The sequence below is a fragment of the Magallana gigas genome, chromosome 7 (genome assembly GCF_963853765.1).
Source record: "Magallana gigas chromosome 7, xbMagGiga1.1, whole genome shotgun sequence".
NCBI classification, from domain to species: Eukaryota; Metazoa; Mollusca; class Bivalvia; order Ostreida; family Ostreidae; genus Magallana; species Magallana gigas.
This window is the reverse complement of record NC_088859.1, coordinates 14,806,766-14,824,201: the sequence shown is the minus strand read 5'-3', so window position 1 is coordinate 14,824,201 and position 17,436 is coordinate 14,806,766. Positions and strand designations below refer to the sequence as shown.

At 34.1% G+C, this 17,436-nt stretch overlaps 1 protein-coding gene across 2 annotated transcripts in view; it reads right to left on the bottom strand.

The window, feature by feature from the left end:
• Nucleotides 1–14,885, bottom strand: part of LOC105340335 (protein CLEC16A) — a 65,946-nt gene extending 51,061 nt beyond the window's left edge. For both annotated transcript variants that reach the window (XM_034457546.2, XM_066065711.1), the window contains exons 1-4: nt 14,696–14,885; nt 13,600–13,728; nt 13,126–13,259; nt 12,619–12,686 (exon numbers count right to left, since the gene is read on the bottom strand). In XM_034457546.2, coding sequence (XP_034313437.2) covers nt 12,619–12,686; nt 13,126–13,259; nt 13,600–13,728; nt 14,696–14,772 — 408 coding nt within the window. In that variant the 5' untranslated portion in view covers nt 14,773–14,885. The remainder of the gene's footprint in view (nt 1–12,618; nt 12,687–13,125; nt 13,260–13,599; nt 13,729–14,695) is intronic.
• Nucleotides 14,886–17,436: the final 2,551 nt, after the last annotated feature.

Here is a 17,436-nt window from a genome sequence, read left to right as displayed (position 1 = left end):
ATTACAATTTCATCAACAGTGCACCCTTGAGCTTTATGAACTGTCTTTCCTGCAGCTGGTCGCAATGGAAACTGAATTCTCTGAAAAGTATTATGATTCAATACAAAAGACCGCTGAACTTCAAAAATAGGTGTCCAGTCATCATTTATTCCATCATGAAACAAATGCTTGTATTTTTTGCGATTTGACTTTCCAACAGCAGAATCAAAAAAATTGACCCAAACTATGCTTGGTCTTGATATGCCTTCCATTTTGCTTTCAATCAGTTGAACTTTACATGATGACCCATTAGTAAGCCCATCAGAGACATCAACATTGACCCAGATATCGTAAATCATCCCCACAGCAAGAATCAATATTTGCATTAAATTGGCAGTTTTGCTAACATCATCCTCATTTACTAAAGACCTGAGAAGCTTTTGTTTCACTTCCTTTGAGTAATCTTTGATAACAGTATCAACTGATTTCACCATGACCTTTTCTCCTTCAAGTCTCTCAATCAACTGATTGTTGTATTCATCTACTTTAGAGTTCTGAGTAAAGAGATGTGGAGCATGGTTTGGATAATTTTCATTTGTTTCTGTTATCATGCATCTCTGAATTACATTCTTGTCTTCTGGTGTTAATTCATTATAACGAAGGCGATTAAGCAGTTGGGCAAATTCAATATCATCTTTTTGTCTCATTATTTCATCCAATTCAAATACACAAAAGTGTTCCCTCCACAGATTGCTTGCAAGGGCTTGGGCATTACATTTTAAATCCTGAAAGATCCAGCTGTCCATCACAGGTTTGAGTTGAAAAAAATCACCAACTGCTAAGATACTAATACCACCAAATGGCTTTTTGATGCCTGTAAGAAGTTGCAAACGACTGTCAATCAGAGCCAAAGACCTATTGCCTACCATTGATATTTCATCAATTATGATTATTTTCAGGTTTCTGTATTTGGTACGAAAAGTATTCAATTCATCGCAGTGTAAACTTTGTTGGCTTTGATTAATTTTTTGATGAAAAGCGGACGCTATGGTTGACCCTCCAATGTTATATGCTGCTTTTCCTGTGTACGCACAAAGAAGTATTCTAACATCATCTGGGTTTTCACCTTCAGTTGAACATAGATATCGGTGCAAAGCTTGATAAAGTGCTCTTATCAAAACAGATTTGCCAACACCAGCACCTCCAGATAAAAAAAGAATACATTGGCTCTTTTTCCATTTTGACCCATTGCATGACATGATTGAAAAATTCCCTTTGCTTCACATTTAAACTTTCCACCAATTTCAAATATTGATCCTCTGGCAGTCTCACAGAACTTTCCTCTGTAATTTGTCTTGATGGGATACCAACATCTGCTCCAATATCATATATTCTTTGTTCAACTGGTCTCTCAGGGTTAAACTGGACATACTTTTCTGATTCAAAAGATCCTTCAGCTTCATCTTCTGCCTCTGTTTGCTGAGTATTAGGAGCTAATTCATCAAAAGCATCTGTTAATTCATCATTTGCTATCTGTAATGCTGCATCTAGCATTTCAGCATTAAACTCATATTGCTTGATTTTATGAGCCAAAAAAGACTTTCTAAGACTAAATGAATTTTCAAAAGTGTCAGTTCCAGACAACAGATCAACTGATTCATCTCTCCAGGGCAAAAACAACATTAACCTTTCTCTATAGTAATTTTCAGGGTCTGTTTTTAGATTGAACCGGACATATCTAATCACTCTAGGTACTTTGCGACGTCTGATGATAATGCCATTCTTTAGAGTAACAAGTGTATCACTCTCATTAAAGTCATCATCTGATTCATCATTTTCATCATCATTTATTTCTGTTTGATCGAATGTTTCTTCACTTTCTTTTGGAAACACTACATCAAGTTGAGATACATAGTCAGCTAAACACCAGTTTTCAAGTTGTTTAGGTCGTTTTGCGTATCTTTTAATAAAATTACTGCATTCAACATCTGTAGAATTTGGTGTCAACTTTTCCAATTCAGCATCTGTTTTGATGAGAATTACTCTATCATCAGAAGGACTTGTGTTGATAAAAACAACATCTCTTGATGCTTTTGTTAGAGGCATTTGCAACACTAAATATGCAGCTTCTTGTGCTCCAACTTCCACGCTATTGAGGAAATGGTTTCCAATATGACGCACTTGTCTTTTTATGTCAAGATTTCCATCTCTAGCTTCTTTTGCAGCTCTGTTCAGTAAATCACTCATTCCTCTTTGAGATTTACTAATATATGAAACAATATACATTGCACAGGCATATGGATCCAAGATAAATTGCATGTCAATGTTTGCTTTCCAAGCATCTAGAACAACAATGTTGTAAGAATTTACTCTCATATCGCATGGCTTTCTTTTTAGAAAAACCTTTGGACCTCTCAATGAACTCCTAATGCATTTGATGTAATCTTCCTCAGATATTTCTAAGACTGAATCTAGGAGTTCCTTGTATGATAAATCACAGCCATTTTTCGACATATCATTCAACTTTTTCTGAATTTTATCGTACATTTTCCTGTACTTGTCAACATCAGCATCTAAAGGTTCTAGAATCATAGACTTTTCTAAAGGAGGTAGTGGAAAGCCAAATCTGCATACATCTTTTCCTCCCTTTTTGCATGTTTGAGAATGTTTATGTACTTGTAATTCTGTCAAGTCATCATCTTCATTCTTTTCACATTTCAAGTAATTATCTACAAAATCCAAAATCTCTTTTTCTTCATTTTCTTGATATTTTGGGGCATTTTCAATCCAGACAACCATATGGACATGGGGTGATCCTCTCTGTTGAAATTCAATTCTATAAAAATAGTCTTTCACTTTGCCGATTGGATGATGGTCACTTTTCAAAACAGAATTCAGGAACACCCGAAACCTATGGTCAAAATATCTGGTGCATGTAATTGGATCTTTCTGTACCATTTTTGATTTTTGAAACCATGACATATTGTCAATTTCTTCATCTGTATATTCCTTTACATTGTTTAAAATGCCCAGTGCTCTGATTAGATCAGTCCATCTTGTATCAGCAGCAGACAGAGACATGAACCATGTTGGTAAACCTAACTGTCTGATCATGGCAAATACATCTTTTTTCCGAGTTTCAAGATATGCAGGTGAATTTCGTAACTGTCTAAAGATAAAATAACCCTCATTGTGTCTAACAAGACTATCGACATGTGTAGGATTTTGCACATCGGTTGCTGTGAATGTTTTCCCCTTAGTTTTACATTTCCTCAAAGCTAAATTGCATTTGTCAGTAACTTGCTTCATTTGTATTTTTTTCAACTTAAAAAACAAGTTTGGAACAGACTGTGCTGCACGTCTATCAAAACTTCTCAATTCCCACTTAGCTATGTCTGCATATGAAACACGCAGTTCTCTTTCTTCATCATTTAATCTTTTCCTTCCACAAAAGATTGTAGGAAATGATAAATATTCAGCAGCCTGATCTTGATATAAGCTTAGTGGACGTTGTCCTTCACCAGGGGCAAATGTGTAAACCTGATTCATGTCTCGTGATGCATCATCTAGCAACGTATCACAATTTCCATCTCTACCAATTCCATCTACTTCACAAAATTCATCGTTATCAGACTCCAGACAATCAGTATTTTGGTCCCTTCTTGACTGTGTCTGAACCAATTCTTGCACAATTTCGTTTGCCGAGGTTGTGACTTCTTGAAACCAGTTGTCATCAACATTGATATTTGCGTTCTTGTAGAATTCACTATGGTTCATAAGCCAATGCAGTGCTATCAGTACTTTTGCTGGTCGTACATTTTCATGATAATCGCATTTTTGATACGATAATTTTTTCTTCAATCTTACGGGAATTGTGACATTTTCATCTAATTTTCTAGGTAAGCTATTTATTGTAGGCTGAATATCAACTGGGACATTCACAACATTTCCTCTGGCAGAATATTGTCCACCTCTTGGTAACTCTCTAATTTGCATGAAAGGAATTCTCAAAGACACAAGCCTTTCCTCTAAAGGGAACAAATCTAATTCCATTGGTTTTTGTGGCCATGTCATACCATTAAAAACAGACAACTTTGGAGTTTTGTTTTCTTTTAACGATGAATAGCAAGTATTGCAAATCCACTCCTTATCTTGAACAGAAAGAGTACTAGTCAAGTATTTGTTTTTAATTCTTTCATCCAGTTTTGTGTTCTCCACTTTTAATACACTTTCTTTAAACCACGTTTGCTGACAACAAGAACATACAAAAATGGGACCATGCCTAATCTGTTCATGAAAATTTTTGATACAGTCATCTATACCTGCTCCAAACCTAAGCTGTCTTTGACGTTCATTTACTTTGTTACAGTATTCAACATCTGTTCTCTTTTTCTGTTTCTGTTCCCTATTATGAAATTTTTCATTTTCATGATATGAAATGATACTTCGTTTAGCTTGCTTTTTCAATCTTTCTTGTTCAAGGACAATTGGGTTCTTTCTCTTCAATTTTCTGGCTTTTGTCTCTCGTTCATTCTCCTTATTTCTTACATTAATATTTTGTCGTTTCAATTTTCTTCCAGTTGTATTTTGTGTTCTTTCCTTTTCTTTAACATTGATACACTGTCGTTTCAATTTTCTTACAGCTGTATTTTGTGTTCTTTCCTTTTCTTTAACATTGATACACTGTCGTTTCAATTTTCTTACAGCTGTATTTTGTGTTCTTTCCTTTTCTTTAACATTGATACACTGTCGTTTCAATTTTCTTACAGCTGTATTTTGTGTTCTTTCCTTTTCTTTAACATCGATACACTGTCGTTTCAATTTTCTTCCAGCTGTATTTTGTGTTCTTTCCTTTTTTAACACTTGAGGATTTTGTCTTTTCAGTTTCCTTGCAATTTTGTCCATCTCTCTTTCCTTGTCTTGAACATCAATACACTGTCGTTTCAATTTTCTTCCAGCTGTATTTTGTATTCTTTCCTTTTCTTTAACATCGATACATTGTCTTTTAAATTTTCTTCCAGCTGTATTTTGTGTTCTTTCCTTTTCTAACACTTCAGGATTTTTTCTTTTCAGTTTCCTTGCAATTTTGTCCATCTCTCTTTCCTTGTCTTGAACATCAATACATTGTCGCTTCAATTTTCTTCCAGCTGTATTGTGTGTTCTTTCTTTCTCTAACGCTTCAGGATTTTGTCTTTTAACTTTTCTTGCAATTTTGTCCATCTCTCTTTCCTTTTCTTTAATATCAATACATTGTCTTTTCAATTTTCTTGCAATTTTGTCCATCTCTCTTTCCTTCACCTGAACATTAATACATTGCCGTTTCAATTTTCTTCCAGTTTTGTTCTTTTTCCTTTCATTCTCTAACACTTCAGGATTTTGTCGTTTCAATTTTTTGGCAAGAGCATCTTTGCATCTTTCTTCAGTTTTAAATTGTGCATTCTTTCTCTTTCTTGACATGTATTCTCTCATATAGCGTTTTCTGCATTGCTTCTCACCATTTGTAATAGATGGGGTATCATCCATTTTGTAGAATTTTTTCTGCAATGGGTCTCTCTCTGGAAAACTGTGATGCAAAGTGCTAATTGAGATTGGTAAGATTTCAAACTGCATAGAAAAATCAATATGCATGCTGTTGTACATGTTGTACAAATATGTCACCAAATCATCAAGACCCTTGTTCATTACCAACACAGATTTGCCCTCACATGCAGACATGCCGTCATTGTCATGTGAATGAGAATCGAAGAAATAATATTCAGTGTTTGACATTTTGTATACACCCGAACAAATTGCTCCTATCATAATTAGCAAATATCTAGAAATCTGGAATGCCTCATCTAATGCTTGATGCAATGATTTCACAGGGCTATTTTGATCTCCTGAGACAACTAATCCCCAAATGGTATCAAATTTGTGAATGACATGATGATTTTCTCCCAAAGTTAAGTTACTTGGTAATTCATCAAAGTTGAGAAGTTTGTTATGAAAGATTTGTTTTTGCATTAAACTTTTGACCACTGTTGTATACACCTGGTCTCCTGCTATTAAAGTGCTATCTAAAAATTCAGTTGTGAATGAGAATCCTTCATAACATTTGATCAACATAGTAAGTGCATTGCAAGTACATTGACTGCCCCTTGAAAATGATGAAAATCTTGTATCTCCTTGATGAAATGACCCAAAAACTAATTTCCTTTGATAAACCAGGTTATCTTCACAAGGTTGCAAATGATTTTGAATAGTTTTAGTCAGAGAGTCATTGTTTGTAAGATTTTTTTGCACATTGTTTTGCAAATTCATTTCAGCAGAGTTTTGACACAAATTCATTTCACAAAGTTCATTGAGCAAATTCATTTCAAGTTCATTGTGCAAATTCATTTCAAGTTCATTGTGCAAATTCATTTCCAGTTCAGTGTCCAAATTCATTTGACAAGTTTTTTTATTTTCCTGTTTTTTTTTAACCTGAGGCCAGGCTCCTCAGGGTCAACATTGGTTTTACTGTTTTTCACGAGGCCAGTCTCCTCAGTCATTTTAATGTCAGAAATTGTTTTACTGTTTTTAACGAGGCCAGTCTCATCAGTCAAGTCCAGGTCAGAAATTGTTTTACTGTTTTTAACGAGGCCAGTCTCCTCAGTCATGTCAGTCTGTAACTCTTTCCTGTTCATCCTCCAATACTTCCGCCGTGGCATCTACAAAAAATACCCTTATATATAAAGATCATGAAATGTCATGCAAAGACCATTTTATAGTAAAGGGTTTGAACTGTGAAAATAAATTATACCAGATGTAATTATAATTTGAGGGGTTATAAAGTCTCCTAAACGAACAAGGCTATTATTGGGGGTAGGGATGACCAACATGGGTCAAACTTTAGAGACAAAAAGAGTTAATACTTGAATATTTCTTTTTGTGAAAATTTATGAGGTTCATGAGGGGTCATTTACTGTTTATCAGGTGAACCGACATGACCTAAGGAACAAGAATATACATGGTTAAGGGTTGGGGTTCTCAACCCTTTTCAACATATTTGGGCACATACTGTTTGAGGGGGGGTCTGGACTGTCCCTGGCCCATGACCTACATAGACCATTTGATGCCCCTTAACACAAGGATCAAGAATATATATGGTTTAGGGGTGGGAATTTCAATCGCTTTAAAAATATTTGGGAACTTCCTGTTCCAGGGGGGTCAGGACTAACCCCTGGCCCATGACCTACATACTATTTAATGCCCCTTAACACAAGGATCAAGAATATATATGGTTTAGGGGTAGGGATCTCTACAGTTTTAAAGATATTTGGGCACTTCCTGTTCAAAGAGAGTCATGACCACCCCCAAGGCCAATGACCTACATAACATTTGATGCCCCATAACACAAGGAACAAGAATATATATATGATTTAGGGGTGGGGATCTTAACAGTTTTTAAGATATTGGAGCACTTCCTTTTAAAGGATAAGTCAGGACCTACCCCGCGGCCCATGACCTACATACCATTTGCTGCCAATAAACATAAGGATCAAGAATACATGTGGTTTAGGATAGGTGATCTCAACTATTTTCAAGATATTTGGGCACTTCCTGTTTGAGGGGGGTCAGGACTATCCCGGGGCCCATGACTTGCATGCCATTTGATGCCTCTTGACGCAAAAAACAAGAAAATATAAAGTTTAGGGGTAAGGACCTCAACCATTTTCAAGATATTTGGTCATTTCTTATTTCTTGGGGGTGGGGATGACCCCAAGGTTAAGATCTAATCAACCTCACATATTGCCAATAATTCAAATGGTCCCCACCATTATAAATGATTGTTGTTTACCTGGCATGAACTTCTGTGACTTTTTGTAACCTAACTCACTTGATCGATAAATACACTGGAGTGGGAAAAATATTGTCACATGATATGTTAAAGAGCTCTATAATGTATTGACAAGCATGTTAGTAATTACTCTAATGTACTTAGGACCACCAATTATTTTCATCTTTATTAAAAAAACAAAAAACAAATGGCTACAAACTAAGATGATTTTCCATTGCAATATTTTCTTAAGAACAATGATACTTTAGATATCATAATTAAAATGTGTCAGAACTAAAGAAACTGTTCAAAAGACATCGTTTATATTTTTTTTGCAAATTACCAGTGTTTCAAACTCGTCAAAAAATTAACTAGACACTCGGGGCTGACAGCTAGTACAAGTTGTCAACTCTGTTAAATTTTAACCAGCTTGGAGAAAAAAATTGACATTTGTTTTTTTTTTATTTGCATGTAAACCATTCAAAAATCTGCTCAGATTTTGTTCCATCATAAACTTGTCGTTCTGTTTTCCTCCTCTAATCTCAGCGAAATTTTTGAAATACATCTGTTCAGAATCTATAAGAGTATATATGACCTTAACTGGAGCTCTAAAGCATTTTTGAAAGTGTAATGCATGTGGATATGAATGGAAAAATAAACAAGTTCATATCATATAGCTTTCCAAAAATTCAAACATATTTTTTTAAAACTAAATGTTGTGAAAGAACTAGGTACATTAATTGCCAAAAATGGACGATATTTTACTGAAAGATAGATATGAATATGCAAGTTCCTAAAAAAGAACAGTTTTCATAATTTCAAGTCTTCTTTATTTTTATGTGTGCTGCTGCTCAAATACTGGCCATTTCAGGCATGTTTTAATGAAGTCTCATTTAGCATTGTAACATATAACAATAATCAATTATCGCATTAATATGAAACACTTCATAATGGAAAAACCACATGTGCAGCTGAATTTCTATAGGAACAAAACTTAAAATAAGATTTGAACCATTTAACCAGAACCAGAAAACCAACATTTTATGCTGATAGGGAACTGAACAATGTTCGAAGTAAAAAGTTGAAGCAGGCGGTCGATGTAATTCAGCGTATTTCTTTCGTAACAACCAGCCAAAGTTGGGGCAAATTTTACAAAACCACTATGTCGCACTAGTCTGTGATTCGGAAGAGACGTACCAGCGTCAAAATGTTTCAGCCTTGACGAGATTACCCTATATTATTCCAAGCATAAATGGGGACTCTACTTCGCCATCATGATTACAAGTCATGCATTGTGTACTTGAATTAAATGCTTTTATTGACTGTTTACTTGTTAATTGACCATAAAAGGAAAGTGATAGAGTGACAAGAATTAGTTTAAAAAATTTTAAACCCCGATCCCGGTATTATAAACAAATGGCTCAAAAAATATCCACGTCCAGTCGGGTGCTCGTACTAACAAATTTGTTCGCCCGTGCCAAAAGTTATGCATCTCATTCTCAGGTGGTTGGGCGAACGGTTAATTCAAAACTGAAAATCAGAAATTACTATCAAAATTGTTGTAGATTTCAGATAATTCTTTGGGTTAGAAGGGCCCTAAACAGTATTTATCTGTAACATATCATCTGTGTTATTTTTCTGCACATTACAAGTATTTAATGCTTGGCAAGACATTTCTAATGATCAACCAAAATTTCACCATCAGTCATAGAATCATAAGAACAAGTGAAAAGCTGTCAATGTCGTGTGACAGCAAACCAGGTTTTCTTTTATGTGAACTGTATCCATAATCCATGTCAACCCGTTCCAAAGGAAATGGAGTACCCTATATGCAATATTTTGCCAAAAAAGACTAAGTTCAAAAGCTGGTATTTTTTTTCATATAAATAATCAGAAATCAGAATCCTACCAATATGCACACCTCTGATATATGTACAATTGATCTGCAAAAGAACAACTTCCTATCTTAAAAACTGTTGGAGGACTTATCCGTACAATGAGGGTACCCTATATGCAATATTTTGCCAAAAAATGACTAAGTTCAAAAGCTGTTATTTTTTTGATAAATTATCAGTAATCAAAATCCTAGCAATATGCACACCTCTAATATATGTACAATTGATCTGCAAAAGAACAACTTCCTATCTTGACAACTGTAGGAGGAGTTATCCGTACAATGAGGGTACCCTTTTGGCAGCCGCTTGCCCACCCGCCCGCTTCACCATTTTAATAACCGAATTTTTCCGTTGGAAAACCCGGTTTAAAATACAGAGCCCACAATTTTGATAGGTTTGAGTTACAGGTTTCTGACGTTATATTACACCTGTCATTAATAAAAATTGCCCTTCAATCTGCATCTACTGCCTTAGATTTGTGACAAAAGGCTAAACAGTGGACGGAAGTTGACAAAATGGCAGCATCTTTTTGTTGATCCCTTTCAAATATAGCATCGATACATCTATAGTCTGTCCCAAGATATTTTTGCTGCATATTTGAACGATTTTTAATAAAAATACACATACCTGTGACTGAAGTGCAATTAAAATCGATGGAAGGGAAAATTCCCAAGATAACTTCATTCACACATTATCATTTTTCCCTCGTAAAAATTCACAGGAACTGAAACAGATTTCCTACGGAGATTTATAATGGGGAATGTTGACATCTTTTCTCCATTCGGAAATACTCGGGACCTCTCGCGCAATTTTTTAACGTTATCATCCGGGCGTCTTCATCTCCTTGGCAATGGAAAAACCTCGTAGACTTTTTATTTTTAGCCGTGTACTGATACCCGACAAGCTAGAGGGGGCGTTTCAAAGGGGAAATCTTGGGATTTTTTCATTCTATTGAATGAACATCGTCTGAACCAAGAGGTATTTATAAATATTGAATAATTTAAGAAAATATGCGGCAAAAATATCTTGGGACAGACTATAGTGAATTTTCAAAAGGCGTTAATTTTGAAATTCCATCAACATACAAGTTATATTTTGAAATATTGAAACAAAACACAGTGGAGGGAAATCTCATTTACATACAGTTGTCAACTTCCGCCCATCCTTTAGACATTTATCGTATATACGAGGCAGTAGATGCAGATTGAGGGGTGATTGTTATTAATGACAGCTGTAATGCACCGTTTTGGTTAAATTAGTTGTAAGCTTAGATGTTGGATGACCGATCGGGAGACGGAGAAGATTGCAAAACTATTATCCAGATGAGTCAAGCCGAACTTCCAGCTGATATGACAGTTTGAAATAAAAATGGTGGCGATGGGTACGGTCTACCTTGCACATTATTAGATAAAGAGTATTTATTTTTATTATGAGGAAAATGTATAACGTCAGGTGCCTGTGGTTTGAGTCATGTTTTTAGTTTACATGAGTTTAATGAATTCAACTTAAGATTTTTAAACTTAGTTTTTACTATTCAGTATTTAAAATGTAAGCAAACAAAAACATGGCCTAAGCTCTAAGTACAATCAAAGAATTATGAGCAAAGCTCTATATCTTGCTAATAACTTGAGACTTGAGATTCAATTATTGATAGTAAATAGAAAATTGTAAACAATAAAAACAGAGAAAATGCACAATAACAAAGACGGAGCACAATTTATTTTTTAAATCATACATACACCTATATAATAACGTATATCCCTTCAGCGAAAACAATGTCTGCTTAGACTGAATAGACTTTAGAAAATGCTTAGCATATTCACGTAACACATTGCATATATCCACCACTGCCCAGATATTATACCGATTTACCAATTGCATGAATCGTCTTTTCACATGTTGTTGATATAACAGATTTTGCTCATTTTACGCAGGTAAACAATCAGCTGCCTGAATTACCGAAGTTTATGTTTGTTTTAATAGGAAAAAATTATAAAATACATGCGATGGTTTCCCCAAGTTCAAAAGCACAATGAAAATAAACAAACTAAAAACCACCGTCGCGTCACGAATGAAAATGTCAACGCATTGAAATATTCAACCTCAATTTACTTCACACAATGATCGGCACCAATATACCTTGCAAGTTTCAAACATTACCTTTCCGCGTGAACTTTTCCACAACAAACAAATCAATCTTTTCAAACTTTTGCCAGAATGCGTCGAAAATGGCCGCTTGGAACAAAGAACCTCGTTTTCGAGATGGAATGTGAATCTGGAATAACGAACCCGAACTTATAAACCGATTAAACCCCCTGTATGTTTTTTCGTTATCGTTTTCGTTTATAACTCAAATTTGGAACCGAATTACCATTTCATTTTTGCAATTTAAATTTTTCTTCCCATAAGGATGATTCATGCTAAATTACATTGAATTTCAATCAGTAGTTCTTGAGAAGAAGATTTTTTAAAATGCACCCCCCCCCTTTTTTACAGTTTCGAGGTTTTCTCCGCTCTCAATGAATATTTTTCTTTCATTTCTGCAATTTATATTCATCTTTCCATAAGAATGCTTTGAGCCAAAATTGGTTCAATTTGGCGCAGTGGTTTTAGAGAAGAAGTTCAAAATGTGAAAAGTTTACAGACGGACAGACAGACGGACAGACGGACGGACAGACGGACGGACGGACGGACGGACGGACGACGGACAAAAAGTGATCAGAATAGCTCACTTGAGCTTTCAGCTCAGGTGAGCTAAAAATGAAAACAGCTGATAAATTGCATAGTAAAGATACCTCCTCACATATTGAAACAATATGGTACACAAACGCAGACTGGTAAACATAGTTTCAGCATTTAATACTGTCAACTAGGCAATTTATCATTACTTGAAATTGTTTATTTCTGAGGAAATAGATTATGTTTATTTTTGTATCTTGATCATACCTCTTCATCTGAAAAATCAAACTTGTGGACAATGATTGAGTTGATGTGATTGTTTGACAACAGGTAATCTGTAAATAAGGTAAAAATCCTGTTACAATGCAGTATTAAACAGAGAGAGAGAGAGAGAGAGGGGAGAGAGAGAGAGAGAGAGAGAGAGAGAGAGAGAGAGAGAGAGAGAGAGAGAGAGAGAGAGAATGTAAATGTTTATTGAATTTACATATCAATGTCAAAAATCATGAGAGAGAGAGAGAGAGAGAGAGAGAGAGAGAGAGAGAGAGAGAGAGAGAGAGAGAGAGAGATGAATCATGACAAGGTAAATTTACATTTCAAGCAGTAAACAAGTTATAAACAAAACTTTTCCATATCATGTTCACATAAGTACATGATCATCTAATGATTTGATATTTGTTTCACCAAATGATTTCAAATAGACATTATTAAAAATATAGATGCAACAATTTTAAAACAATACAGTAAGGAAAGATCTGCTAGAACATCTGGACTTACAAAGTGAGGTCTCATTCCTGATATTTTCAAATAATATGTTGAGTGTCTGTAGCAACTGTACACATATAAAGCGGCCAGACTTCTGTTGTAGATATCTCAAGAAAAATGACAGCATGTTCTTCTCCAAGAAAAAACTGGGAAAAAATAATTACAAATAAATCTTAATGAAATTGTTTTGGTGGGCATCATAAATGATAGATCTGCAATGTAATGAATAAAATACTGGTACATGTGGTTTTGAAAATTAAAGGAAGACAGATTGAAATATTACGGTACTTTTTACAATTAAGGCAAATTGTTTGTTGCAAGTTTTTTTGATTTACTCATAAGAAGTACATGTACCTCTGGTTCATACAAATATGTCAGTGGAAATTTGGTTTCATAACGTTCAAGAGAGTACCATAACTACTTATTCAAAAATAAAAATATGCATGGAGTGGATTTTGTATACAATATTTTTTGTACACTACTCACTCAAACACACTGCTGTCATTTTGGTCTCCCCAGATGAGGATTTCTGAGATGGATCTTAGGGTTTCCACCAACAGACTCCTGTTAGCCTCAGTCACAGTTTGATTCTTGCAGAGCAAACTATGGAGATATCTATTAAGAGAGAAGACATGCTTTGTACATGGATACAATGCATCACATTCAGTCATATTATGTATCTGCTTAAATAAATCTAGAAAAAAATGTAATGTTTTAAATAAGAATGAATATTACTCATCAATATGCATAATAGGTGCCAACATTAGACATTTTATCATTGGTAAATCTACATGTACATGTTTTTGTATATTATTGACATGTATTATGCTATGCAAAGAAATGTGATGAGCTGTCACATGCTAAGTCTTTGCCTTGTTTACATGTAGATTAGGCATTTACTTTTCATAGACGTTATTGATCTTCTACCAAAAAATATGATCTGTTTGTGAATACAAATATCATTTTCAAGGTAATCACAGTATGCATGGCAGTTATTGGGCATCCATTTTCATAATTCATTGCTCAGTTGGTTAAAAAATCAATATAATCTTGTGAACATTTGGTCTTAATAAAACTGTGTATCATGGACATGATGCGTTTTATTTACCTGATAAAGGTCGAGAAGCATGCACATTATCACATAAAATATTGATTTCTGTTGAACATATTAATCAAGAATGCAGTGGCAATTGTTTCTAGAGGGTGTGCAAGTGTGACGTTATCTCATGAGAGTTAGATTGAATTGAAATTAATTGGTTTGATATTTCGAATGCTGATGATTAACTACATGACTGGTCGACTTTGTAAGAATTAATATAATTGCATGTTGACAAACGTACATGTACTGTACATCTGACATTTAATAGGCTCATTTTCAAATAAACAAATACAAATCTCATGAATTCACAAGATACACAATGCTGGTGAAAAGTTCAGTGGGGTTAAGAGGTGAAATACGCACATAAACGTGACGACGTTTTGTAACTTGATGATATCAAAGATGATGATAAGTGATGTACATACGACATCACGATATTTGATTATACCCACAATAGAAATTGATAATATAACCATTACTCACTTCAAATGTTCCAAGGAGTGTGGATTCTTCGGCTTTGACAAAAGACCGGGGATCCATCCTTTTGATCGCTGAAACATTCTGAGTATTCTAAAATTCAATCGATTAAGAAATTGACCTAATTCTTCTCGTTCGATGTCATCCTCCTCGACATGTTGATGTTCGGACACAATAACGTTTTACAAGAGGATATGTCATTGGATTATTTACCGAGATATTGACCAATAGGAAGTGTCATTACATATGAATTGGGTAAAAGACGTTCCATTCAGGTCTATTCAACCCCAAGTACTTTCGGTCCGAATTTTTTTTTTTTCCGAAAAAAATTGTTCAAAAACAACTTTTTGCTACATAAACTTAATTGTCACATTTTCTGACATTTGCAATATTTTGCACTAACACACTGTAAAAAAAATATGAAAAAATGTAAATATTGAATTATATATCATTTCTTAAAAAATATGTAGCAAGTGCCTTTGGTTTATATGTATTTTATACTAGTATGTAACTGGTTTATTAAAAACATTTAACAAACAGCAAATTATCAGCATCTTGAACTTGATGGGACTAATTGCAAAATTTGAGATAATCAAGGATTCTAGGTACCTTAGTAATTAAGTGGTTGGGACTTACAGTACTTCCACATATCCATGGTATTTTAGATACCAAAGTTGAACAGCGGTTTAATATAGCAAATTAAACATAGCCAGCCTAGTACAACTCATTCAGAGGTTATACATATTTGGTTGGGCATATTTCAACGTTACTTTAAACTTTTTTGAGATTTCTCAGTTTGCTGTGTACCTTTGTGGTGATTTGAATTTCCAAGGAGGGAATCAGTTTTTTCTTTCATTAAATCATTGATTTGATTAGAAATATTTCTTTTGAGGAATGAAAATTTACACTATTTTTCCATTCTCTTGCTTTTTTAAATCCAAAATTTTAATGGCAAATTCTTTTTAGCAAAATAGTCCGGTAAAGTTACTGTATGGCGCCCTTTTAAAAGCAAAGAGAGAAAATACTTCTATTATTTTACAATACCAGCGTTTGTTTATTGTCTAATCACAAACATAATGAAATTTCAAACAGATATTTATTCCATTTCTAGAGTATGTAATTGTACGAGGTATATTCTATCCTAACACAAATTATTACTGTAATCAATAAAGCATTTTATGCTTAATTTCTTATTCATATAGCCCTTTTTATATCACAATTTGTTGACCTTAAAAAACAGTTACCAGTATTTCCCCTTTCCTCTTTGAGCAACAGAAAAGCACCATTTTGAGTATCTTTCTTATAACATTTTAAGCATCATTTTGTTTTCTATGAAAATAAAATGTTTTTTCAATCTTTTTCATTTGATTAAAATAGTTTTAAATTCAGTTTTCTGGATGCAACATTGAGAAAAAATCATTCCCCTTCCTACCAACACAAATTTTAAATGAAGTTAAATAGGGCAAACATTTTTTTCCTTCAAAATTTGGCTTTAATAATAAGCTGGTAGTTACAAATATATACTGTAAAATCATTAGATTTCGTGGAGGCTCAATTTTCATGGAATTTGTGGGTACCTCTCATTGACGAATTAACATCCTCCACAAATTAATAAATTAGGGTTTTAAATTTATATTTCTTTTTGCAAGTTTAGGAGAATGCACGAAATTACGTCTTTAATACGAACCTGTAAATACAGTTATCTACCTTACTTAGCGATGACGTCAAACGAGGATAAACGTAATTACGTACATGTATGAAAGAATATTATACACGACATAAATTTGCGTGAGTTATATGTTTTGCAACGTTTTGTTGTAAGAAAAAATATAACAATAATCGAAACTGTTAACATTTTCCTTGTAATTGACTAATGTAATCGATAATTACGCTCATTAAATCAATATTAGGCCTATATAATATAATCGATTACGAGTCTACTTTCACTTCGCTGATGTAAACAGTAGTTTTCTGCTCTATATTAATTAAAGGTGTTATATTGCCGTAGATTATTTTAAAAAATGCTTGAATCACAAATGAACCATTAAATTAATTTAAAATTAATAGTACCGATGGTTTAGTATCTTTAAAGCGAATATTGTTAAAAGATGTCATGTTATAAACAGGTATACAAGAAAAAATCGTCGATGTCATGATGAGCGAGTCGCAAGTATTGGCGAATCTTACAAGCAACACCATCTGCTCAGAATGTTCCGTATTAACTTTAGATGACATCCCTGGGTCTATTCTTTCAAAAGAACCAGAAAAGTGTAAAAAATCAGAACTAGAATGGTGGATGAAATGCCGAGGATTCTCATTTAAAAAGTCGGACACAAAAGCGCAGTTGTGTAATCGGGTCAGGCATTTATCGGCGTGTACAACATTCACAGTAACGGACCCAGATCCCGGGCATTGTCACTTACTGCAGAAACAAATAAAATGTTCTCACTGTAAAACAAACAAACAAAATGCAGAAAAAAATAAAATTCATAAGGAAGATGAAAAAACAAAAAGTTCTCTTACATGTACTAAACAAGCGCAAGCCTGGAGTAGAAGTACGGTCATATTACCGGAAACTTTCTCACATATTATGATATCTGAACATGCTAAATCATCAGGAAAAAATACACAATATGTAGAAAAACCCATTGAAAAAGGTTATAAATTTTTTTGGGATGGTTACATACATGATGTTACTTGTATGAAAGAAAACAACTCTGTACACATCAAATGTAAATGTTACCGTT